The 26,936-nt window shown below is 34.5% G+C and overlaps 1 protein-coding gene across 1 annotated transcript; it reads right to left on the bottom strand.

The window, feature by feature from the left end:
- Nucleotides 1-2,747: 2,747 nt before the first annotated feature.
- LOC145258351 (elongation factor 2-like) lies at nt 2,748-26,923 on the bottom strand. The gene is made up of 12 exons (XM_080116586.1): nt 26,782-26,923; nt 19,865-20,079; nt 16,119-16,515; nt 13,671-13,904; nt 12,251-12,364; nt 11,997-12,135; nt 8,245-8,440; nt 7,726-7,984; nt 6,964-7,215; nt 6,019-6,228; nt 3,639-3,954; nt 2,748-3,089 (listed from the first exon to the last, which is right to left on the bottom strand). Exons 1-12 carry the CDS (start codon nt 26,782-26,784, stop codon nt 2,896-2,898), a joined length of 2,529 nt encoding a protein of 842 aa, XP_079972712.1. The 5' UTR covers nt 26,785-26,923; the 3' UTR covers nt 2,748-2,895.
- Between the last annotated feature and the right edge of the window lie 13 nt (nt 26,924-26,936).

Here is a 26,936-nt window from a genome sequence, read left to right as displayed (position 1 = left end):
TAGGAATAATAACAAGTGGAATAGTATCAGTGTCCCTAATATTTCCCATAATTTCATTCCACAATGTCCAGCAATATTGGCATTTCTTTTGAAAAAATATAAGAAACAAGTAATTGAGAAAAATCAGGCCATATATTAAATAGAAATAGCAAAAACATTAGTGCTGGCCTTCTCTAAAGATTTCTGCATCAACAGAAAAATGTTTCACTGGAAAATTATTAATATTAAACCATAAAAAAAAGATATTTAAAATAAAATATTTTATTTACACACAATCAGATGTGCCTTATGCACTAATAAGAATAATTGGCATTTTGTTGCACTTTTTAAGATTTTAAATATTTATAAATTCTCATAAAAACGATTTGCTAAGTTGTTGACAGAAGAAATCAAATGAATTGCATATAAAACAGAAGAAAAATTTTAAATCATAAAATCTAAAATCAGTACGTTATCAATAAATTGTCATGAGACAGGCTCGAAGGTGCAGTAAACTGCAAGCTAAATGCACCCAACAGGATAGACACAGAGGTAACAGGCGACCGAGAAAAGAGGTAGTGGTGGGACGGACGACAGGCATAAAAAAAAAAAAAAAAAATTGTAAACAAAAGGAAAAAAAAAAAAGGTAGAATGGTATGTGTGAAGGATACTTCTTTTGGCCAAGAAAGCTGTAAACGCTAATTGACCATGACAGCCCGATAGTGGAAGGAAGGGTACCAATGAAATTTCAATTTACAAAGCGACCATTGTTGGCTGCTCCCTGGTGGGTAAGTGGCCTTTAAAGGATCATAAAAACCAAATCCAATCCCACAAAGTTAACTGAACTAGACCATTCTGGTTTTAATGGCCCGTCAAATTCCATTAGGCACACGCCGGCTGAGATTGGGGGTCCGCCTATTCTGCTCCTTGATTGCCAACAGAAGAAACCCCCTTTTTTGGGGCATAGGCCGCCTGGTGAAGATTTGAGTGACAGCGGTTCCGGCATCCTGATTGGCTAAAGGGACGAATGAGGGAAAAAGATAGCTCCCGCCCCCACAATATAAGCAGCGAGTTTGGAGCACAAGACACACAGAGCTCGAACGAGCGAAAAAGTCGACTGCCTCATCGATTAACCCTGTCACGTAGCTATTTAGTTTTTATCGAAAAAGGAACTTTGCAGTTAACAAACGGCTAGTCCCTAACTTAATAGCGAAGTACGAAACGACGATTGTAACCTTTTATGAATAACAAGGAATTTTGAATAAAACAAAAAAATTTGTTTGGCATGATTCCAGAAGCACTTAAGTCTCTTTCAGGTACAGGCCGCTAACATTCTCATCAAGGAGACCAATAATCGGGGAGCGTTCCACCACTAGACGACACACGGGTGACATAAGTGTCACAATAATAATGTGAAGATTAATTTTAATTTGTAAAAAAAAAAAAAAAAATTTCCGAAATCAGCAAATTTATTCAATTGTCATAAAAACGATTGTTTAATATTGCTAGGAAAACATGTTTTACAATTAATCAATTATACATAAATTCTGTTTGTAGTATGAAAAAACTGACAATTTATTAATTTGCCATTTTTTACTTTTTTCCATTATCGTTTTTTGTTTTGCAATTCAAAAAGAATCCAATAATCCTTTTTTATATAAGAAATATAGACAATTTACCAATTTAAAGTATTTTAATTTTTTTTTAAATTTGACAATATTTATTGGTATAATTGGATGATTTAAAGTTTGTTTTATATGCAATTCATTTTATTTCTTTCAAAAATAAGAAAATCAATCGTTTTTTTTTTTTTTTAATAAATATTTTAAAAAAAGTGCAACAAAATGATTACATTTTTATTAGTGCATAAGGCACAACTGATTGAGTGTAAATAAAATTTTTAGTATCTTCATTTTTATTGTTTTCGGTTAAAATAATTTTCCAGTTAAAAGATTTCTGCCTCAACAGAAAAATATTTAAGAAAATGAATTGATCAGTCTGATGAACAGTCTTGGCATGGACTTTAGACGGTCATTTTCCCATGATTGTATCATGCACACACACAGTTCAGCCGAGTTGCAGAATGTGTCAAATGTGTGGAGGGGGAAGAGAAAAAGCAAGAGAAATGAGCAAAAAGGAGGGAGGACAACTCCCTGCCAGAGAAACATCAGGTAGTTTTATGATAAAGGAAGTGTTTTATCACAAATGATATAATGCAGTTTCAGAAGAAACTATCGATTTTTATATTTCTATTTGGACATAGATATCAAGTTTGAGTACACACACAGACTTTTTTTTTTTTTTAAAGCCCTAAAAGTCCCAGAGGGATGAGAACCAGAATTTTGCCAGAGTCACCCACACTGGATTTATATTAAGAACAATGGACTCCACATTTTGGCCAAGTTTCAGAAAAATCAAAAGTTACGGGGCAAAAAGAGTTAAAAAAAAAAAAAAAAAAAAAAAAAAACTGGGGACGCAACAGGAATTTTCAGAATTTTTTTACTGTGCACATCTATTTAATGAATGTTGCAAAATTTCAGGAAAAACTAATGGCAATCATCCAGGCGCCACTAAAAACAGGTCCCTCTCCGATAAATCGGGGAGGGGGGGGGATGATGATGACTAAGTTCAGTAGGTATTAGTTGAGGGAATAAAAAAGTTCGATCATACAATTTTCTGTGCTACCTGGCAAAGAAAATTACAATTTGGTGGATGTAGTAATTAAAAATTTGTTAAAAAAAAAACAACAAAAAAACAAACAAACAAAGTTTTTACATAATTTTTTTTCCTTTTTAAGATTTATTTTTCTTTCTTGAAAGCAGATACATATAACAAAGTCTGGGTCCACCAAGAAATATTTGCAGACTTAAATTAACAACGCTTCTTTATCGTTCCCATTTTAAGCGGATGTTAAACTTATAACTTGTCAAAGAATTTATCCAATGGAGGAATGCCATCACTCAAGCCTTTACGTTTCCTTGTCTCTGTAACAACCACACCTGTCTTGGAAGTAGCATCGTATGGGTCACCGGGGAGTTCTTGCCAGTGATCAAACACGCATTGTGGGAAAGCTTGGCCACCAGTGTTAGAACGCAGATCAGCAGTAAAGCCTAAAACAAAATAGCAATAAGAATATTCATAGATTTCACAATCAATACATGATTAAATTTATTAAAATAAAAAAAATCTCGTTGAAACTGAAAAACTCCATGGAATTAGCACTTGTTCTGTTAGCCACGACTTGGTAGCAGTCTTCAATAATTTAAAATTGAATTCTTTATATTACCCGCACTGAGAATTGAACCATCAACCTCTGGCGAAACAGATAAAGTATCAAGTAAAATTCAGTTTTAAGTGAATCTCTTTGGTAGGTTAAAAGGTTCAATCCTCAGTGCAAATTCTAGATTAAAAGTTTTGTACAGATTCCAAAAAGAAACCTGAAAAAGGCAAGAATGACGCTCCAGATGAAATCTAATCTGAATAAACCTAACAAACAGCTAAACTTTTTCATGCTAAGACAGTGGCCTGAAGAGGTTTGCTAAATTTCTAACTAAACCATATCTGCAGGTATGTAGCTAAATCAGTTTTAGCTACCTAATCAATATACAGCATTGGAGTAGCATTATAAAAACAGAATTCAGCGATAGTAATTAACTTACCAAAGGATTCGTTGACAGGCAAGTAAGCTCGGACTTGGAACATTGGCGTGCCCGCAACTTCATTTGCTTCCAGAACGTGACCGCGACGTTTATTCATGACACTGTAGATACCACTTGTGGCTTGCTTAGGGCAGCTGATTTCAACCAAATAGACGGGCTCCAAAATGCTAGGTGACGCAGTCAACATACACGCGTAGAAACATCTTCTGGCTGTCGGGATGATTTGGCCGCCACCACGATGAATTGCATCAGTATGCAAGGTCACATCATGGATATCAAAGCGGACACCACGCATATTTTCTTCACACAAAACACTCTGGAGAGAAACAAATATTTGTATAAGAAATCTTTTTATTTTACACTCACTCATTCCGATATAACTTGTAAAATATTTTTTCAGACTGGCAATAAAAATTAGGCACGATATAAAATGTTTACATTTAAAATCCTTGAAAGCTGTATGTGTGTTTATAAACTTTTAGCCAGATATTCATTGTCAATGTTTTCTTTTTAAATGTTCTCATATAAAAAAAAAATTATGTATGATGTATATAACTAATGATGAAAATGTTCATTCTAAAAATCATGTGAAAAATGATCAAAGTTATTTTTAAATAAAAGAGTTTTATGATTAAGTAAAACGGGACTCTTGCATAGACAGGGTGAGAATCTATAAAATAAAAGGCAAAATGTTTTTGCCTCACAAAACATTTTCACCTGCATCAGACCAGAGTCAATACTGGTACCATCTGAGAGCAATGTCTTGCTTGAATAATATGTGAGAATTATTCAAACCGTTTAATTATTTCGTATAGAATTCAGTGTTTATAACAAGGAAGGGTTGTGTGTGTGTGAGTGAGTGAGTGAGTGAGTGAGAGAGAGAGAGCTTTTTTAAAGGACTTCAAGTACACATGCATGTCAGGCATTTATCTTGAATTCGTTAAAAAAAAAAAAAAAAGTTGTGGGGCAGTGGGTAACGAGGTCGGGTTGTAAGTTTTTAGTTTTCATGTTTGAGCCAACACAACGGTCTTTTTTTTTTTTTTTTTTTTCCTTTTAGCTGAATTATTTTTAAGTTGGTTTTCATATACTTCTCCATTTTCACATTTTTAACACTTATCTCCACCAGGGTTGCATCTAATTTTTTTCTGGGCGTGGCTCAATGTCCTTACTACACCATCTCGACACCCGCCCAACACCTGGTATCACTGGAAGACTACATAATGTAATTAAATCCTTAAGTAAGAGAAAAATCCAAGTTGTCCTCGGTCGTACATCTAAACAATATGATATAAATGCGGGAATACCTCAGGGGTCTATCCTTGGGCCTTTATTCTTGATATTCATAAATGACCCCGCTGATAAAATTGTTTCGGAGATGGGTATATTTGCTGATGACACCATCTCTATAACAAGCATGAGAGGAAAACAAATGGACACATATCCAAGCAAATGGCAGAAACATTAGATGATGACCTCTAATCTAGTGGACTCATGACAAAAATGAAGGGTCACATTCAATGCTGCCAAGACTAAGCTTGTTTCCTTCAATAATTACAATAAACCCTCTACCATCAATAGCAATGGCCAAGAACACATTACCCGAAAGTACTTTTAAACTCCTCGGCCTAATGTTTACAGGGAACATGAACTGGAAAAGATACATTGAGAACATTGCCAAGGTTGCTGCGAGGAAGGTGGGCTCTCTCTACCATGCTAGAAAACTACTTGTACCTGAAAGTATCTTGTACCTCTATAAGGCCACCGTTCGCCCATGTATGGAGTATTGTTGTCACATTTGGGCTGGTGCATCTACTACTTGTCTCACTCCTTGACAGGGTTCAAAAGAGTCGCTAACCTGATAGCGACTGAACTGTCATTTAAGCGTCAGCCTCTGTCCCATCGATGACATGTTGCATTCCTGTCTGTTCTACAAGTACTTTTAATGGTGAATGCTCTGAAGAACTACAAGCACTTGTACCCCCCACCCCCCAACAAGCAGCTAAACCCCACCTCTACATAGAGATCCCTAGGTGTAAAGAGGCCTACTCCAATAGTTTCTTCCCTAGAACTGCTAAACTTTGGAACTCCCTTCCAGGATTCTGCTTTCTCAACTGTACTGACATGCAGAAGTTCAAGTGTAATGTGAACAGACATCTTGCTACTCAACTCCCTTCATAATACCCCTGCAATTTATGTCCCTGATAGTAGCCCCCCTACATCAAAGTAGTGTGCCTTGTTTTTTTTTTTGGGGGGGGGGGGGCACCAATGGGGTTTTACATCTAAATGTTTCCTCAGGATTTTAAATACCTGCACTGATAATACACTATTTTTAATGGAAATCTGATTCAGTGTTTGAATAGATTTTCAAAAAAGAACTCACCTCTTTGGTAGCCCATTGGAATCCAACAACAACACTATCTTTGATTTCATTCAAGTATTGTACACCCTTGGTGACATCAACCAACAAATTGGGACCAGTACCCTCTGGACCAAAAGTCCAGATCTTCCTAGCTTCACCGACATCAAATCCATATTTATCAGCCAAATTTTTGGCACGTTCTTTGAAGTCCTGCCTTGGTGTTATTTCACCCTGTAAAAAAAAAAAAAAAAGTTAAAGAACCTTCTAGTTGTTCAACAGCATATCATCCAGGTTTCAGTTCTTTTAATGCTTATGCTTAAAGTTTTATAGCTTCAATATAGTTTTTTTTTTTTTTTTTTTTTACTTTGTACAGTTTTGCAAATGAAAAGTTTGGTGCAAATGCTAAATAAATGGACAAGGGCGAATTTACAGGTTCACCCTTTATATTATACCATAATCATATTCAAGAAATTTTTAATGGGCATAAAGAACATAATTTTCAAGACTGTTGGCTTATTTTCAAGGTAATGAAAGGGATTTTTCTATTAAGAACTTTTAAAACCTGTGCAAACCAAGAATTAAGGGCACGCTGCAATAGGATTTTTATTTTTTACTAAATTTCAGCAATAGGCCAAGATCCGTGTACTGGCATTGCCCAGTGGAAACATGACAAAGCTAGAACAGATTCGGTACATGGTAGCATTTTCACTTTGAAAAACGGATGTTAAAATGATCATATTTTTAAAAGGTTTTGAGAATTCAAATTTTATAAAAAAAAAAACATGCAGGTGGAGGAAAAAAAAAAAAAAAAAAAAAAAGTTGGATTCTTAAACACTTTTCTTGAGACTGGCCCAATCTGGTAGCACCAAACCAAAGTAGACGGAAAAATCATAAGCATACATTCTCCAAACGTGGTCTCAACACTGGATGTCGTACAGTTTTTCTGAAACACACGGGCATACTTACACCATCAATGGCTTCAGCAACTCCCGACGGACAAGGTCTAGCTCTCATGTAAAGCCTGTTGTGCTTGTTAGGCGATTTGGACAAGCAAGGTCTGTCAGATTCTTCCCTAACCGATTCCCTGTAAGATACGACAGGGGTAGACACTTTAATTGGGATCTGAGCATGGTCTTCTTCGAGATCCTTTAAGCAAATTTCCAAGTGAAGCTCTCCAGCACCAGCCACAATATGTTCCCCAGATTCTTCAATAGCACACTACAAAGAAAAAGACAAAGAGCAATTTTTACTTTCATGCAAATTAGAAAAATCACAAAACTTGTAAAAGGTCATGACTCTTTGGCAATCTATTTTTGGTTTTCTTTTATCATTAAAACAATTGTAAAACCGATGTTTTTAACTTAATGTTAAAATATCTATAAAGTTGAATTAAATAATTTCGAATAAGCATAAGTAAAATTTAGTTTATACCATTTCATATTTTTATTTTATGTCTACCTTTTTGATATTAAATTCTGATCAAATCCACACACATATCACACACCCGTGGAAATATTAATTTCCATTTTTATTTATATCAATCCTTATTTAAAAAGCTCAAGAGCAAATTAGATTCACCGATTGATATAATTAAATGGTTAATTTTGTACTACGAAATAGATACTGTCAAGAATTGTATGTTGGTCAACACCATGAAATTTGGAATACAGACTTGTCACTTATATAATATATATATATATTATATATATATATATATATAACACTTACCTGAACCATAGGATCAGACTTGGCCAAACGTTTTAATCCCTCAACCAATTTTGGCAAATCAGAAGGATTCTTTGCCTCAACAGCAACGCGCACGACAGGGCTCACAGAGAACTTCATAACCTTCATGTTATGGGCCTCCTTGAAAGTCGTGATGGTTCCTGTCTTAACGAGGTATTGATCAATACCAACAAGACCACAGATGTTTCCACAAGGAACATCTTCAATGGGTTCCACATATCTTCCCATCATCAACATGGTTCTGAAAAATAAATAAAAACTCGTTAAACCAGATTTCTGAACTGGTGTGGGGAAAAAAAAAAAAAAAAAAAAAAACACAGGAATAACAATGGGTGTTGCAGATTTAGTTTTAGGCAAACCATAAAAATTTAGACCCCCCCCCCCCCGATTTTAATTAGATATACAAATTTTGCACACCAATTGTGTAAAATTGGAATTCTAATGCAAGATCCTACAATAACATGTTTCTACAATTATAACAAATATTGCATTTAAATTTACCGTTGGATACTTTTCTCATATAGATCTTCCTTCTTGCCTGGTGTGTAATTGGCTCCCATGATGCGAACCTTCTGGCCAGTAGATACTGTACCAGAGAAAACGCGACCAAAAGCATAGAAACGTCCCTTGTCGGTGGTTGGCACCATTTTAGAGATGTACATCATGAGAACACCTTGGGGATCACAGGTCTTCACAGCTATTTAAAAAAAAAAAAAAAAAAAAAAAAAAAAGTGAAATCCAGCAAAGTTATATATTAAAAGTTAACATTTTTTACAATCAATTTCAAAAATTAAAAGTCGGTTCAAAATTTGTAGTTACATCTGGTTATAGATACAAAATTAGGATACACTTAGTCTGGGGGTGGTTCTCAGTAAGAAACATTGAAATAAGCAACCCTTTAGGATTTTTTCCTTAAACTACACTGCACAATTGCCAATTCGCATGTATAGAATTATCAAACAGATTTTAGCAGAGAGAGAGAGAGAGAGAGAGAGAGAGAGAGCTAGAGAACACGAAAAAGTTTCGATATTAACTGATTAAAGGTTTACAGAAAATTGGATATTTTGATCCAATTCATCTGTCCTCAACCAATGGAGGAGAAATCTGAAACAATTCAAATGTCTGAATTTAAAGTGCCCATTCTTTGATTTCGCTTAACATTGACACTTCAAAGAGGCTTTTAACTTTACATGCATAATACTAAATGAATTTTAAAAAAAGGATTCATTTCTGGAATTCTGCTCTGGCCGCGATCAATAATGTTTGGCAATGTGGATGTGTTATTACTAGGGTTACGGCAACAGAATATTCTTTGTTGTTTTGAGTCAAGTATATCTGAAAGACAATTTTTTTTAGCACCTGCCATGGAAATAACGATAAAACAAGGAAAGGCTCGCAACGTCTCTTCTGTGGGAGAGAGGCTGCAGAGTAGAGAAAAGGGCATCCCCCACTAAGCCACGAAGTCTATTTTGTACTCTGTCAAGGTAGGATAGGCTGTTTTTAGCAGCTCCTGCCCAGATATGGCAGCAGTATTCCATCCTTGGACGTACTTGGCTTTTATATAGATAGAGAATTGCATCAGTAGTGAGATATCTTCTGGAGCAGAGAAGGATCCCACCATCTTTCCAGCGACCTTGGCAACAGACTTGATGTACATGTTCCATTTCAGATCAGGAGTAAAGGTCAAACCCAGAAGCTTGTCAAAACACGGGGCCTCACCCAGACGAGAGCCATCCATCACAATTGATGCCAGATGGGGATCAGAGCGTTGATGATGTAAGGATAGGAGTTTGGTTTTGGCTCCATTAAAGGTAACCAGCCACATCTTCCCCCACTGAACCACGCGCTCGAGATCAGAGGAGAGAGAACTTTGTCATTTACAGCCTTTGATGTGTTGCCACAGATGGTCGTGTCATCAGCATAGATGTAAACGATTGATTTAAGTATGCGCTTATGGAGGTCATTGATGTAGATCAGGAAGAGAGTTGGGCCCAGGATTGACCCCTGAGGGACCCACGCATTTATATTGCAGGCCTCCGATTTTTGTCCATCTACCACTACTCTTATGAGCCTATCGGAGAGAAATGATTTAATGATTGAGAAAACATTTTCAGTTATACCGTAGCTGGAAATCTTGTGAAATAGGCCCTTATGCCATACCTTATCGAAGGCCTTTGATATGTCAAGAGAAAGGAAGCCTTTGTTAAGAGATTCACTAATCCTGTGGGATATAACCGTCAGCACATCTGCTGTAGATCTTGCAGAGCGGAAACTATATTTTGTGTCACTAAGGTTATTCCTGCTGAGGTGGTTGACTATTTCTCTATTTAATATGGATTCCAGCAACTTACTCATAACACAAAGGAGACTTATTGGTCTGTACTGAGAGGGAGATGACTTATCACCTGAATTCTTAAATACAGGGCAAACTGATGAGGTCTTCCAGGGAGTCAGAAAGCACTTCTTAAGGCAGCGCTTAAATAGTTTCGTAAGTATGGGAGCAAGTTCTGGTTGAAGCTTTTTTACATTTCGTTTTTATCTTAACTGATACGGAGTGGTCGGAGGATCCTAGAGGAGAATGAACGGAACATGAACATAGCTCAGGGGAAGTTGAGAGAAAAAGGTCTAGGAGGCTTGCATGTTGACCAGTAGTATCGGACAGACGGGTGGGTTCGCGAACAATCTGAGTGAGGTCATAAGCAATGGCAAAATCATGACAAAACCTCCTCTCATCATCTGTCTTATTTGAATGGGTCAGCCATTCCACGTTATGGACATTGAAGTCACCACAGATGTGGATGTTAGCCGAGGGATGTGCAGACAGTATGTGGTCTATTTTCTCAGATATACTCTTAAAGATAGTAACTCCGCTGTTGTGGGGCCGATAGAGGGCAAATATAAATGCAGTGGTGTTAGCAAGTGCAACCCTGAAGCACATATAGGGTAAATTAGGATCTTCTCTAGAGATATTTCTGCCACACGGGAAGCCATCCTTAATGTAGGCACATATTCCATGCCGATCTTGGGGGTCAGATTTAGCTGTTAAATTAGAGTATCCATTAATTATGAACTCATCTTGGGAAGTGGTCGGCCCTATTCTAGTTTCACTTAGAAATAATATGTTCGGTTTTGTCTCCTGTAATTGGGTTTCAACCTCTGGAAGGTTGGAACGTAGACCCCTGATGTTGGAGAAGGAGTCTACGTTGGAAGATGGGGTTCTAGGTTTAATAGTTTTTATTCTGAAGATATTTCATGTTGAGGTTTTGGGATTTGTGGAATAGGTTGGCATACTTGGTTAGAGCAGTACAGAGAGGGAAAGTAAGAGAAAACGACAGGAAATTTTTTTTTTTTTTTTGTAGCATACGAAAAGGTAAAGCCGTAACAATTACCCACTAGTATGGCATCGAGAGGCCCCACCAGAGACTACTGCATGGTCCAGATCCACTCACCAAATGGCAATACAGCAGTCCCAGTACTTTGCGCCTGCTGATAGGACAGCCTCCTTAGTGGTTAATCCAAGGTTCGGGTCCCTGACTATCAGGCGGATAACGTCAGCCCAGACAAAACGTTTACCTCCAGCACCCTTATTAGTGACATGGCCACAAGGACAGACAGAGACAGAAAAATCTCCGACATCTCAGACTACTGGTCACCAAGTACTACCAACCTTTAAGCAGCTTTTTCTTCACCCTTTGTCAGAAAAGTCACTCACTGAATGAGGACTGAGGGACAAAAAAGGAGAAGCGAGAGTTACTGGAGCTGCCGATAACACTATTATCTACTCTGTCTATTTAATTTGCTCGATTTCGGGAAGATAAATATTCACAACATTTGTCGCTTGCCGCATGTGGGTTAGTCTTTTTCCTATAACATCCTGGGGGGGGGGAAAAAAAAAAAAAAAAAAGCATTCTGCACTAAATGAAATACTATCCCGCAGTCAAACTTGACCTCATTAATTCATTAAAACGGGCACCTGCCAAATCCAAGTAATTAAATAAATTCAAACATGTTTCCGTTAGCATCTCGCGGTGGGGCGATCGTTAACGCCGCACGTTTTTTTTTTCACTTTAATTTACAACTTTGCCTTAACTCATACTTTTTTTTTTAACCCCCCATCCCTGGAGTTTTCACACACACACCTCCAAACACCCCGGCAACGCCGGGTATCCCTCGTATATATATAAATAAACCTAAAGAGCAGCTAAGAGTCATGAAATGGTTACATCAGCAAAAACAGGTAAGTCGCTGTTTACCTTGAGCGGCTGCATCATCTTGGGGACCTTCGTACAACATTTCCATACGATATTTCTGGGCAGTGACCGGAGAGGGGAGGTGAATGACAATCATCTGAAGTAGAGCATCACCAGCTGGTAACCACTTACGCATCATCACCTACAAATAACGAAGAGAAAAAAGTTAAATTGGCCAAAAGCAGTTTAGTTAAAATCAGACACACAGTACTTGAGGGAAGAGAGAAAGAGAAAATGATATTAAAACTAAAAAATACCTTTAATAATTGTTTTTCTCGGAGATCTTTCTCATCAGATGTAATTTTAATGGCCATCTTTTCAGCCAAAGCAAGAGCCTCTTCATGAGGACGATTCATACAAGTCTCAAACACCTAGGGGGAAAGAAAAAAAGTTAAAAATTGGCATCAGACAATCACATTAGCATAAAGAAAATGTAACAGTTAACGAATCTAACAATGGAATCACTTGGAGATCAAAGTGATTTTTTTAAAAACAAAATCAAGTTATGAAAAATCTGTCAAGTAACAAGATTGCAGGAGAAAAATATTTTTCCGCTAACATGAGCCGTTTTTGCATGTATTATAAATGCCCCCCCCCTGAAATCTTACAGCAACCGATTTCTTCCAGTCTTAAATTAATGTCCGATAACAATAGAAATGCACTGGCATGTAGAAAGGTTAAGGAGTAAAAAAAACAAATTTGTCCAAAAAAGTAATCATTTAAGATTTTCTAATATCAACATATAAAAGTGACATTTTGAATTGTACACCAGCCAACACAAACATGTACGGCTAACTGATAAATGTTGCAAAAATCAAGTTTAATAATCTTATAGATGCCATGACATTTAATTTATGGTCCGTTTCACAGAAAAGAACAAATTATCTAACCCAAGATCCCATTCTGTCATATGCATTTTTCAACACTCCTGTACTTCGCAATTGGAGTCTTTAGAAAAGAACACATTTAGCACCTTGTCATCAAGTGTAGTTTACTTTAGTCCACAAAAAATTCCGAACTGCCTAGTCGACATCCACTAATAGGTGATTAGCAACAACTTCTTTGGCACCATAACTCAAGCCGACAGTAACAAATCCACTGTGCGATTGATTTGACAGATAATCTAAGCAATAGTTTTCACTTATTACAAAAAATTACATAAACTATTTATTTAATACAAAACATTTGAAAAACATTGAAAGGAAATATTACAAAACAGTCCACAGTTTTGTTTTTTAAGTTTAATATTCGGTACAATTCATTTAGTATGTTTTTATCTTATTGATATCATTAGCAATATTTATATTAAGGTCCCTCATATTTTAGTTTCATGTACAGCCAAAAAGGGACTTGAATTTTTTTTTTTTTTACATCTTTGGTTATCAAGAGATCCTATTTATTAAAAAGGAGGATAGGTGATAACATACTACGAACATTAAATTATCAAATAATTCATAATCTCGAATCCGTGACACATGTACATTAAAAGAGTACCATAGTATTAATACAATCGATATAAAAGTTGAAATTCAATATGATCATCTTCATTTTATGCATATTTAAATTTGATACGTACCAATTGCCAAAAAAAAATTGGAATGAAAATTACTTTTCTGCAAGAACTGCACAGCTCTATTAATTGCTGTTTGAAACGTTATTACATAAGTTATCACTTACCTGATAGATTGGAGCCAGGATAAATTGGATGAACCCCCTTACACAGTTGGGATTTCCTTGTTTAGACCATTTTTTTTCACTGGAATTGAAGAAATTGTCTCCCCACAATCGTTTCATCAGTTTAGGTACAGGGATCTTGAACTTATTCGAATACATCTGGGCAAAGTTCTTCAGTGTAAATGCCCAACTGTGGAGACCAGAACCAAAGCCAACATTACCTTTTTGGGGATCAACCTAAAAGTGGGAGGAAACATCTTTTTAGTTTAACCAAGAGATATTTTAACAGAAGTTTAAAATGACAACACTGCAAGTTAGTTACAGCTAAACAGTGTTTCAGGACGCTATGAAATACCCCCCCCCCCGCATACGTATTTAATTTTGTTATATATTTTATTGCTGAACAGTTATATATATATATATATATAAGACTAAAAAAAAAAAAAACAAGGTTTTACTTGTAGAAACCAAGAAGATACAAATGTTATGACATTATGCAAGTGATCAAACTTTTACATTCAGCTGAGATAATTTTGAAGCAATAATTTCTATGTGATAATTTTGAAGCGATAATTTCTATGTGATAATTTTGAAGCGATAATTTCTATGTGATAATTTTGAAGCGATAATTTCTATGTGATAATTTTGAAGCGATAATTTCTGTGATAATTTTGAAGCGATAATTTCTGTGATAATTTTGAAGCGATAATTTCTGTGATAATTTTGAAGCGATAATTTCTATGTGATAATTTTGAAGCGATAATTTCTATGTGATAATTTTGAAGCGATAATTTCTGTGATAATTTTGAAGCGATAATTTCTGTGATAATTTTGAAGCGATAATTTCTGTGATAATTTTGAAGCGATAATTTCTATGTGATAATTTTGAAGCGATAATTTCTATGTGATAATTTTGAAGCGATAATTTCTATGTGATAATTTTGAAGCGATAATTTTTATGTGATAATTTTGAAGCGATAATTTTTATGTGATTGGCATTACATGCAGTTTGATGACAAACAAATGCAAGTTTAGCACATTTAACAATTTTTAAAGCAGATCCCAACAACACAAGTTAATTAAATATGAGTTTTATACTTTTTTAAAATTACAATGACCCAAGTTTGCCCAGCTGGGCAAACTTGGGTCATTATACCAGAAAAATATCCAATAAATAAAACATTTAGTAAATCGTTATTTTTTGCATTTCCATACACCAAACATGGATATAAATATCACAAACATCCGCTGGGCCATAAGCTTCATTTTGGTACCTAACTTGCCTGGGTGGGTTGCCTGTAGGCCGAGATAAACTGCGTCACAGACACACAGCACAAAAATTTATAAGATGCAGTAAGCAATACTATTAGATTTTAAAACGAAATTATCTGGCATTCTATTTACAGAATAGTGGGACTTAATGGATGAAATGCGATAGTTATTACATTAATGCGGACACTAAAATAATCACATCAAGCGATCACTAATCCAAATTTAGAAACGCAGGCCAACAGAGGGTTTCTTCATAAATGTAAATTTAGACGGGTTTACGTGATTGCATAATTTAAACAGAGAGTTGCAACCAATGACCTGCAAGCGCGATCCAGCCCATGAGCCTAATTGCCAACATTTTTTTTTTTTTTAATATGACAAGGCTTTCAAATTCGACAAAGGATAGTTATCTTCCTTCAATCCACTCAAAATTTAAATATCTCCAAAACACTACAAAAACCCAATCATTTTTGTGTAGCATAAAAACAAACTAAGAGCCGACGTATCCGACTGATCAGCGATACATTAGGCGGGGGGCAGTGTTATCTTAGGCTTTCCACTTCGTGCGTCATGAATGTTGTTACTGCATGTGTACGTACATAAGTATATGCTTCCAACTATTTGTACTGATATGCATTTCGTTTTTAAGTTTGTGGTACATCTTTTAAACGTCATTTCACCGAAATATTTTATTGGCATTTCGACAAAAACTAATTTAAGTTTTTTTTTTTCTGATTACTCAGCGTTTTTATATATATAGATATATATATATATATATATATATATATATATATATATATTTTAGAGTTCTGAGTCAATCCCTTTATTTCTTTAGTCCTCAAATTTCATGATCAATATTTTGGAAGACGGGGTAAAATGCTGTTTTGAGAAACGTGACCCCCCCCCCGTATTCATCTCCATTCACCTGTCAATCCATCTTGTTAACCTTAATTGGCAAATGGTTTTTAGCCATGACCAAGTTCCTTGTAAAAGGAGTGTTCAATGCTGGCACCCACATCAAAATCTAAATAAAACTCATGTACACTTACAGTTCTCCCAAGAAATGATTGTCTAATAAATTACAGGCACTCAATACCAAGTAATCACTTGTCAATCATCATATTTAGATAAGGCTTTAAATTATGGAGAATAAGAAAAGAAATAAAGGGGGTTACTTACCATGACGTCACCCATTGGGCCATCAGAGCCACCATAAGTAGCAATAATAACATTGATGTTTTCAACGACACGCCGGAATGTTTGATACATTTCTTCCTTTTCTAATTTGAGGGTGAGGAGAGCCAAATCCATCTTGTTCATGAAGAGGACAGGCTTGATCCTCTCGGCAATCGCTTGTCGCAGGACGGTCTCAGTCTGGACACAGACCCCAGAGACACAATCAACAACAACGAGAGCCCCATCAGTGACACGAAGGGCAGCGGTCACCTCGGAAGAGAAATCAACGTGGCCGGGGGAATCAATTAGATTGATCAAGAAAGCACGGTTGCTTTCATCGACTTCTTGGTCTAGTTGCTCCAAATCATCTTTTGGCAATTCGTAATACAGGGAAATGGCACTGGACAAAAGAAATGAAACATTAAGTTTTTTTTTTTAAACTAAGGGAGATAATTTAAGCTGCTTATTTAAAACTTGCACTTAATGAACATTTTAAGTGTAAAAAAAAAAAAAAAAACTTTGTATACCCAGCACGGAATAAAGATGGTATATTCCAAAAATCACATTTTTTTTTTTTTTTTTAATCTAGCGGAAAAATTTTATGCAAAAAAAAAAGTCGCCATATTTGATAAAATCCAAAATTTTTTTTTTGCTTTAAGTTTCGTCAAGTTAAAAAGTTTAAAACTACCTCAACACTCATCTTTAAAATGACCTTTATGCTGACAATGAATACCACATTTAAATTTGGGGCAGCCAAGTAGCTATCTTTTTCTTTGATATTAAGATCATTATCTAATGTAATCCATAAATGTTTTTACTTGGGCCATGCCCCCCCCCCCACAGAAAAGTTACAAAACATTCCATGTTAAGAATGACTGCCACTTACATTTATTAGTGAAAAAAGTCTTATAATATCAAGACAACTACGTGTGTGCATAAAATTTTAGATGGTATACGTTTTCGGGTATGCTGAAAACAAATTCTTTAGCATTAGATTCACTTCCACAATAACTTTTATAGGTTTTTAACTATGCTGAATAAGAAAATCTCATTTAAATTTTGCAGAGAAAAGTAGTTTGAGATATAAAAACTTGTATTATGCACTCATTCACTGACTGCCATGTTTGTGCGTGCACGAGAAAAATCTATTTCTGAGACAGACACTGCCACCTTGAAGAACCCCCCCCCCACAATCAGAAAATTATTAATGTGCATGCATGTAAAACAAAACAATTATGACTTTACTTCCTTGAGTAATTTCATGTTAAGAACGGCTTTTAGAATAAACACCTAACCTCCCGTGATAAGAACGGCTTTTGGAATAGACATTTTTGGTGGGGAGAGAGAAGAGACCACTGCCTCCAATTTAACAGATGTTTTCAACATATCAGAAAACCTATAAAAACTGACATCTCTAATGTGAACAGCAAGTCGGCACGTGCATACACACATGGCTACCAGTGAATTACATGTCTTTATAATCTCAAAAAAGACTACTGCAAAATTTAAATGAGGTTTTCATATTCAACATAGTCAGACACCTATAAGTCATTTTAAAGAAAATTGTGAAGGTGGGCCTTATGTAAAAAATTTACCAAAGTTATTATTTTTAACGGCGAGTGTTTGAGGGGGAAAAAAAAAGTTTACAAAATACTTTAAATATTAGTTTCAATGAAATTATAGCATAAACCATGAGTTTTTTATGATTGTGTAATGAGAGCCATCCCCCTCCCCTCTTATGGATTTATGCCCTGGAAAAGTCACTTAATTTTTACCAACTTTGAAACATGCAAACGAACAGAATATTTTTAAAACCGGTAAACAATAAAAGTGACTTTTCCAGGGTATTCATCGCCACCCAAAAACATCAGCAGACAAAAAAAGAAAATGTCTTGATTAAACTGTATGAAAAAAAAAAAAAAAAAAAAAAAAAAAAAAAGAAGTCATTTTTAAAGATGCAAGAAAAATGTACCAATCAAAACGAAATTTTGCCAAATCTCTATATCTATAAAAAGTCAACACATTGTGTGTGTGTGTGTGTGTGTGTGTGTGTGTGTGTGTGCGCGCGCACGCACATTTCCCTACACAATGTCAATTTTCAATCTACAGACTCGAAATTTGATATACAGGGTATTGAGATTTGGGAAAATCTTTGTAATGCATTTTCAGCCAGAAATTTGGCTGTTAAGGGGGTCAAAATTCAACGACTTGACCTTTGAGAACTACCAAACTTCAACAATTTTGGGTCTAAACAATTGAAATTTTAGATATAGGTTCCTCGGACATAGATCTAAACTTGATTCGAGCCAAAACAATAAATGTTAAGGGGGTTATAATAGGGGTCAGAATAGGGGTCAGATTAAAAAAAAAAAAAAAAAAAAAAAAAATTACCCCTGCGCTCTACCAAATTACTCAGACAATTTCTGGTCTAAACATTTGAAATTTTACATAAAGGGTATTCAGAGATAGGGCAAGCTTTTTAATTGGTTTGGGTTGAAAATTCGAGCTACCAACATATAAATCTATGTATGTATGTTTGCTTAAAATTTTCGACAGGCGGACTTTCACGAGATCAGTATCGTTTCAGATGACAAAAACTGAAAAATTGGCTAAAAACAATTTCTTCACCCTCAACTGGGCACTTTACATGGAAGGGTCACTTTTTTTCGCTGATATTTTCGAAAGTCACCCCCCCCTTTTTTTTTAATTGTCTAGCTGTTTAATTTTAATCTGCGGCATCTCCATGCTCCAACTGAGCAAAATAACTAAAATCTGCTTTATTGTCAGATGACTTCTGTAAGAAGGAACCCATCCTTGGCAAACCACCCTTCTTACAGACAGGACATTTCCACGCAAAACCATCACCTTTGGCTCCGTTTTTATAGAGAATTCGATCTCTCTCACACGAGCTGCAGAAACTCCTATTCGGTATGAGTCCCAATGAGGCCGCTGTTTGTAACTGTACCTCGTTATTTGGTGGCAGCAAATTATACAAATGCTCATAGGTCCACTTCTCTTCCACTTCAGTCGTAGACATAACGTGGTCAACGATAGTAGTTCTCATTTTGGTAAAAAAAAATAAAAACGTAAAGAATAAAAGTATAATAAAAGATTGTAAAAACAAAAAATTAAAGAAGAAAATAATTTAGAAGTAAAACGAATAAAAAACAAAGGAATTAGAAAGAAATGAACTATTCAAAAGAAATCTTAAAACTTGTTATATTATTCCACGTGTAGTAGGTTCGGTTAAAATTCGTAATTTAAAAATTGAAACAGGTGCCCCCCGGTGATTCTGTTTGCGTCCTTTTTAGTTTGGCAGGAGTTGCGTCCCTTGATCTCCCTGTAAACTGCAATCCTGTCCTTTTTCGTTCAACGCCTCCAAACACCTGGGCAACCATGCTAGTTTTAAAAATTTGTATTGAACGATTTTTTTTTTTTTTTTTTTTTTAGGTTAACCTGTATGGATAGGGTCCCGACGCCCGGAGTTTTTTTCGTTTACGGGGGGGGGGGGGCATCGGGACCCTTCCCGTACAGGTTAACGCCATAAAAAAAAAAAAAAAAAAAAAAAAACCCTAATAGGTGGAGTACTGGAGTAGGGGGACAACTGGTTTTATAATGAAACTACTTATCAATTTACGTGATGTTTAGCGTATATTTTCTCTCCGTTGCGAGTACTTTTCCATTTAGGGAGAGTTCTGTACAAGCACACACACACAAAGGGGACAAATGTGAAAGTAAAAACTACTCACGTTGATTTAATGGTGATACACCTTTCCTGTTCGTCTTTTCGTGTATCCGTGAATCGCATCTCCCCCGCCTTCTGAGAGGCTATAATACCCGCTTTACTGACGAGCGAGTCGGTGAGGGTGGATTTACCATGATCAACGTGAGCAATCACAGACATGTTTCGAATATTGCGTTTTTTGTCCATGATCTCACGGATCTGGTCGATTGTGAAGTTCACCTAGAAAGAAAATATTTTATTAAATTTTTTTTCCAAATTATTTTATAAAATTTGCTAACAAAACAAAAACAATGAAAACATACAAAGGTTACAAAAGGCGGTAAATTTTCAGATTACGTCAACCTTCACAATTTTCTTTTAAATGACGACTTTTAAAGGTTTTCGACTATGCTGAATAGGAAAATCGCATTAAAATTTTGCAGAAATAAGTAGTTATCGAGATATAAAAAGTTGTATTATGCATTGTATTCTTTTGCGGCCATCTTTTTTACGCGCGTGCACGCGCCATAAACAAATCTACTCATCTATGACCGACTGCAGTGCACAGCACGCCAAAGAATACAATGCATAATATATTTTATATCTCGATAACTAATTATTTCTGCAAAATTTCAATGCGATTTTCGTATTCAGCATAGTCGAAAACCTATAAAAGTTGTGGAGGTGGACCTAATCTAAAAAAAAATACCCAAAAGGCAAAATATTACTATGTACTTGAATAAATTTCTTTACAAAAATGTTGAGTTATAACAAAAACAAAACAGGAAATCATTCTAGCTTCATAATAGCTCAAAAATCGAACATAAAACATTGATAGAAACACATCCAATAAATGTCACCAAGCACGCGAAAGTGAAATAGGCAGACCTGTACGAGTGCCCACTGCCCATCCCCTAAAAATGCAGGCTTTACACATAAAGTTTAGTTCCCCCCCCCACCGATTATTAAGTATCATATTGGCAGACAATAAAAATTAAAAAAAAAACGTCAGGTGGTTTACTTTCTCATAAGGTTTTAATCACGTGACACGTCGATAAAGAAATTGACATTAAGTCAGGGAGCAAGTAAGTAGAACGTCATAACGAAAAAGTGAACCCCCTTCTGGAAAGTCATTTTTTCCACGTTTTTTTCTGCTAATATGATCAGCAAGTCTAATTTTATTATAACCGGAAAAAAGTTTAAAAGTGTAAATCACAGCTTGCCTTTGGTAACAATTATTTAGTGCGTACAGTACTACAGTACCACTTTGTTTCGTTGTCTATTCTGGAAAAATTACCCCTTTTTAAAAAGGGGTAACTTCGTTAAAAAGGTATTTTTGTATTTTTTATCACCTGCCAAAGGGCCCAGCCCCCAGCGTAAAGATCCTCAACCACTCCATGTTAAGAATAGCTTTCGAGATTTGGGTGTTTATTTCGAAAGCCGTTCTTAACATGCTGTGTTTGGGGGTGTTTATAATACGCTGGGGCACGTCGTAAAAATTCACCTTTATATATATATATATATACATACACGCACACACAAAAAAAAAAAAAAAAAAAAAAAAGGCACAAGTATAAACCAACTCACCATTTTGCTAACGAGTGCTTATTTTTCCCAAACGTTTAGACAAAGTGAGATTGAATGGCAGACTGAAAATTTGACACAAGGACAAACTAATTGGAAAACGATTTAATTACACGTCTACAACATTAATTAGACTTGACAAATGAATACAATGAAATTAAAGTCATTAGTGTAGAAACAAAGTATTGAAAAATATCCAATTTTTTTTTTTTTAAAGAAGGGGGGGAACTACATTTAAGTTCATTTATTTCAGTCCAATTATGGCGAGTGTAGAAAGTTTTTTTTTTTTCAAGCCTAAACGAAAAGAATACTTAATACTTCTTCCAGTCTTGCCAGAAAATTACAAACCCAGTCTGAATTGTTCTGTCTTCGACGAGTTTGTCTTAACCTTTTTTTAAAGTAAAATTTTAAAGACTTGTGCAGTTAAAATATTTACAATTACTCTGCCCTTGTTGGGAGGTAAGTAAATAGGCACATTTTTAGTGCTTATTTCAGCACTTTACAATAAGTGCACCATGCATATTGTAAAACAGTCGACACGCAATTGTCACCTAAAATAGTATCCAAAAATTATAAAAATTCATCGAATAATTTATTTTTTAGTCAATTTTTACGGGAAAAAAAAAAAAAAAAAAAAAAAAAAAAAAATTCGGTGCTAATGATCCGCTATTTTTTTAAAAATAGTATTTCCAAGTTTAAAGTTTTATATGTTGGTACTCATGCACAGCGTGATCAGTGCTGAAATAATAACGTTATTTTAAAAGCCATTCTTAACATGGGGAGGGGAGGGTGTTTTGTACCTATTCTGTACTTTAACCTTACAATTGAAAAAAAACTTTAAAGTTGGAAATACGATTTAAAAATAGCGTGGATTTGCACCGATGTTTTTTTATTATTCAATTGTAAGGTTAAAGTACAGAATAGGTACAAAACACCCTCCCTCCCAATGTTAAGAATGGCTTTTTAAATAATATTTCAGCACGGATCAATAAGTGCATGAGTACCCATTTTTCTTATAAAGTAGGCAGTAGTAGGCTAAACCCAGGGGACACAACTCTGGAGCGAATATTTTAAATCAGCTGTTTAATGGCTGCAACATTTGTTGTCGATGGCGATAGACTCAAGTTATGAAATTTTGGCTATATTACTGTTTTCGATATGACAAGTAGTACTTGCCACAAGTACGTAATACTGTTTATGCTTTAAAAAAAAAAAAAAAAATCGATCTGTCGACTAAAGAGCTAAAGCAAGAACACACACACAAAAAAAATGTAACATCTTATATTTGCACAATCTGTCTTGTTTAACTGTAACCTCGTACAGAGACTAGTATAGTTTTCAGAATTAAAAAACGTTACCAAATGCAATATATTGCTAGATTATAAGATTTGTAATAGTATTCTTATATTCGTTATTTTCAATTTTTGGTCGACTTGCTACATGATCTAAAATTTTGCATCTTTGCTCGTAAAAGTGAAAAATAACACTAGATAACTTGTAAACACAACGTTCATATATATATATATATATATATATATATATATATATGTGTGCGTACGCGTGTGTGAACTGTAAAAACTCTAAACCTGATGGGTGTAAAAATTTCGGTGCTTTAGTCGACAAATTGATTTTTAAATATATTTAAACAAAATTACGTAACTTGTCATGTCGAAAATATATACAAAAACGAGAATTTAACGAGTAGAACCATTATTTTTAGTAAAAAATAAAATCTACCGCTATTGCAGCCATAACACTAAAATATTCCTTTCGGAGTTATGTCCCCTGCGCTACTGTATTTTATAACGTCTAAGAAAAATGCGATTTTACCCAATTTTCAGCAAAAATTACGGCACTTGTACAGTTTAAGACAACGGATGAAAATATCGAAAAAGTTATATTGTACGTATCCGTTATGGATTGAAATTCTTCGAAAATTTAAAAAAAAATAAAATAAAAATAAAAAAAAAAAATCTATGATAACGAGTAAAAGGTAGTTTCGATTTTTAGGAAGAAAGGCTAGTATTTAAGATGGGGAGGGAATGTCGGCGCTTTAAACAGAGTTATTTCCCCGTGGCGTGTTCAAAAAATTCAAAGATGACGTGTTAAAAACGTTTTTCCGCTGTAAAAAAAAAATACTCGATCAAATTAAGTAAATTTTTGGTATTTTTTTTTTTTCCCGGAGATCTTCAGTCCAAAACGCATACAATATAACCTTTTTTCGATATATTTTTCAAACTGTACATGTACCAAAATTAAATTTCTACTCGATTTTTCATAATTTTTGGTTATTTTCAACAGCACAAGTACATATGGTTTTTGCTCAAAATCGATCTGTCGACTATCTTAAGCAAAAATTTCTATTTCCAATAAAACCACAATCGAGTTCTACGTTTTTAATTTATTGAATATTAATTGTGCTAAATTTTAACTATTTTGCTTGCCCCCGTGCACATGACGTCAGCCATTACAAGACAGCTGCTTTGGTATTCAACCAAACAAAATACAATAAACACCGGTACATGTTAGCCTAATTTTATGTAGAATTTAAGTGTTCAGCGGTAAAAAAAAACAAACAAAAACAACATTTTAAAAATGGAGTTGAAAAATAAAATTAAAAAATGACCTTGGTCATCAGATTGTGATTAACCAATCAAGCATAGGAATCCATTAAAAATTTAGGTACTAGTGCACTTTGATCAGTGCTGAAATAACGTTATTTAAAAAGCCATTCTTTATATATGGAGGGAGGGGGTTTGTTGTACATATTCTGTACTTTAACCTTAACATTGAATAAAAAACTAATTAAACTTGGAAATACGATTTTTAAAAAATAGCGGATCAGTAAGTGCATTAACATCAAAATTTATATTTAGAATTATTATTTTTAAATTTAAAATGTTGCCAAAGTAAACTTGAAAACATTACCATAAACAATGAATTTTATAATGCAATAAGAAATCCAATCTATTTAAGTGACTTCCGTGCTGAAATAACTATTTAGAAAGCCATTAACATGGGTTTTTTTTTGTACCTATTCTGTACTTTAAGCTTACAATTTAATTGAAACGGTTTAAAACTTATTTAAAAAAATAAATAACGCGGATCAATAAGTGCACTAACACCGACATTTTTAACTAAATTTTAGTAATGCAAAGAAATACCAAATTGACTTATTAACACGAAGGAAAAAGAATGGAAGGGTATTATTATACAAACACCGTGACAGCGTTAGGGTTAGGGTTTAGGGTTAATTCGCTGTCACGGTGTTTGTATAGTTTTACCGGTTTTTGTTTTTACATAATGGTAAAATGTTTATTCGGCTCGAAAGGCGACGAATACCAATCCTTACAAAAAAAAAAAAAAAAAAAAAAAAAAAAAAAAAAAAAAAAAGCCCATTTTTACTTGTGCTCATAAGAGTTGATATTGCTTGCTTTTCGAGCCGAATAAACATCTTACGGTAAGTAAAAATAACATACATCTAGGTAGAATGGTGGTAACCTATCCTGTCTTTGGTAACATTTGTTATACGAGGTTTTTTTTTAAACACTTTAGAATCTCGAAAACAAAACCATGAAGGGTTTAAAATTACTAATTCATTTTTAAATAAAAAAAAAAAAAGTTCAAAACTTTATTAAAACAAAATTAGTTTTAAATCTAAAGTGATTTATGAAAAATAGTACGCATGCAGCATTGCAGCATGCACTTATTGATCCGTGCTAAAACAACGTTATTTAAAAAGCCATTCTTAAAATCGGGAGGGTAGGGTGTTTTGTTGTACATGATCTGTACTTTATAACCTTACAATTGAATATAAAAATTGATGCATTTACTGATCCGCGCTATTTTTTATTTTTTTTTAATCGTATTTAAATTTAAAGTTTCATGTTTTTATTCAATTGTAAGGTTGAAGTACAGAATATGTACAACCCCCCCTCCTTGTTAAGGGCTTTTTAAGTAATGTTATTTTAGCACAGATCAATAAGTGCGTGAGTACAATATACGAGCAAACAGTTAAAACATTTTAAACACTTTGAAATGAGTTAACATATTTAATCTGAAAAGGAAAAACTAGATAAGTGGGTAGTCCTTAATCCACGGAGTTTCGAAGAAATACTTTCCTTTTCATCAGATGGTAGGAATTAGCAAAATGCGTGATCGGATTTTGCATGCGATATATATATATATATATATATATATATATATATATATATATATATATATATATATAACTTTAAACTTGAAAATGCGATTTTTCAAAATAGCGGATCAGGAAGTGCATTGCATTAGCACCATGAAAATTAAGTCAATATTCACAAAAGCCACTTAAACTAATGACGGATTTTTTTTTTAACTACGTAGAAAAGACATTTTAGAATGACTTATATCAACAAAAATACTGACAAATTTGTGGTACGTAGTCACAACAGAACGAAGATATCGCATTCCAAAAATCAAATTAACCAAGTATAATCTTATTTCGAAAGACTTTTTTTTAATTCACGTATAAATAAGATGGTGACAACTTAATTCGAACTATCGATCAAAATCTTTGTAATAGATACAATTTACTATCAAAATCGTTAAAGATGATTTCTCTCTCTCTCTCTATATATATATATATATACATCTATAAAACTAATTGATCGCTTTACGTGATCTTTGGAATATAACCACTTCGTTCATGACGGCTACGTACATCATACAGATTTTTCTGCATTTTTTAAAGTCTAAAGAACCATTTTTTTGTTGTTTTTAAATTCCGCCATTCAGCTTTATGAAAGAAATAGAATATCGGATTATAAAATAGACCACCACATGTTAATGCGACAATGTAAAAAAAAATAATCGATATGGCACATATGGTGTCTGCGTTTTTACGTCTTATTAAGTCGTAATTAAACGAATTAAAAAAAAATAAGACCATTGAGAAAGTTTTAGCACGAAAACGTTTGAAAAAGCTCTAAAATGGAGTGGAATAAAAGAAAATACGAAGGAAAAAATTCGAGATGATGACGTCAAATAATGGTTGCGTAATAGAGTTTTACAGAGAAAAATTAACAGTCCTATGCATAAAAATTGTTGTATTATACATATTACTTATCCGTAAACAATAGATAAACAAGATAAAGATAATTTAAAGAACAAAGAGATAGGAAATAGGAGAGAAAAAAAAAAAAAGAATCAAGAAATTCATTGGTATTTGACAAACACAATACGTGTCAAAGGAGGTTTTTAAGAATGAGGGGGGAAAAAAGTGCTAAAACCTCGACGTTAGAGATTAATTTTAACTTCAATAGTTGGAGCGTACAACCGTGAATAAATAAATGTTAAAAAACTGTCTGTATTGTAACTTACCATCTTGGATTGCTTTTGATTTGAAAGGCCAGCAGTTAGACAACGGCTTTCCAAATGGCGGACTTCTGGGAAAAAGGACTAAGTCAAGTCACGTGAAGACGAACCCACGCGAGAACGACCTTCGCAAATCTCGAGCCGGTGCGTGATTTGTGGCG

Source organism: Euprymna scolopes, chromosome 33, assembly GCF_053919585.1.
Source record: "Euprymna scolopes isolate OS-2025 chromosome 33, ASM5391958v1, whole genome shotgun sequence".
NCBI classification, from domain to species: domain Eukaryota; kingdom Metazoa; phylum Mollusca; class Cephalopoda; order Sepiida; family Sepiolidae; genus Euprymna; species Euprymna scolopes.
The sequence above is the reverse complement of the archived record's forward strand: the minus strand, read 5'-3'. Positions and strand labels throughout refer to the sequence as shown.

Excerpts from the sequence above, each read along its gene's own strand:
- LOC145258351 (XM_080116586.1), bottom strand. Across the intron at positions 12,365-13,670 it reads TCCTGGCTCCAATCTATCAG|GTGTTTGAGACTTGTATGAA; the intron begins GTAAGTGATAAC and ends CTTTCCCCCTAG. Across the intron at positions 8,441-11,996 it reads AGATGATGCAGCCGCTCAAG|CTGTGAAGACCTGTGATCCC; the intron begins GTAAACAGCGAC and ends TTTTTTAAATAG.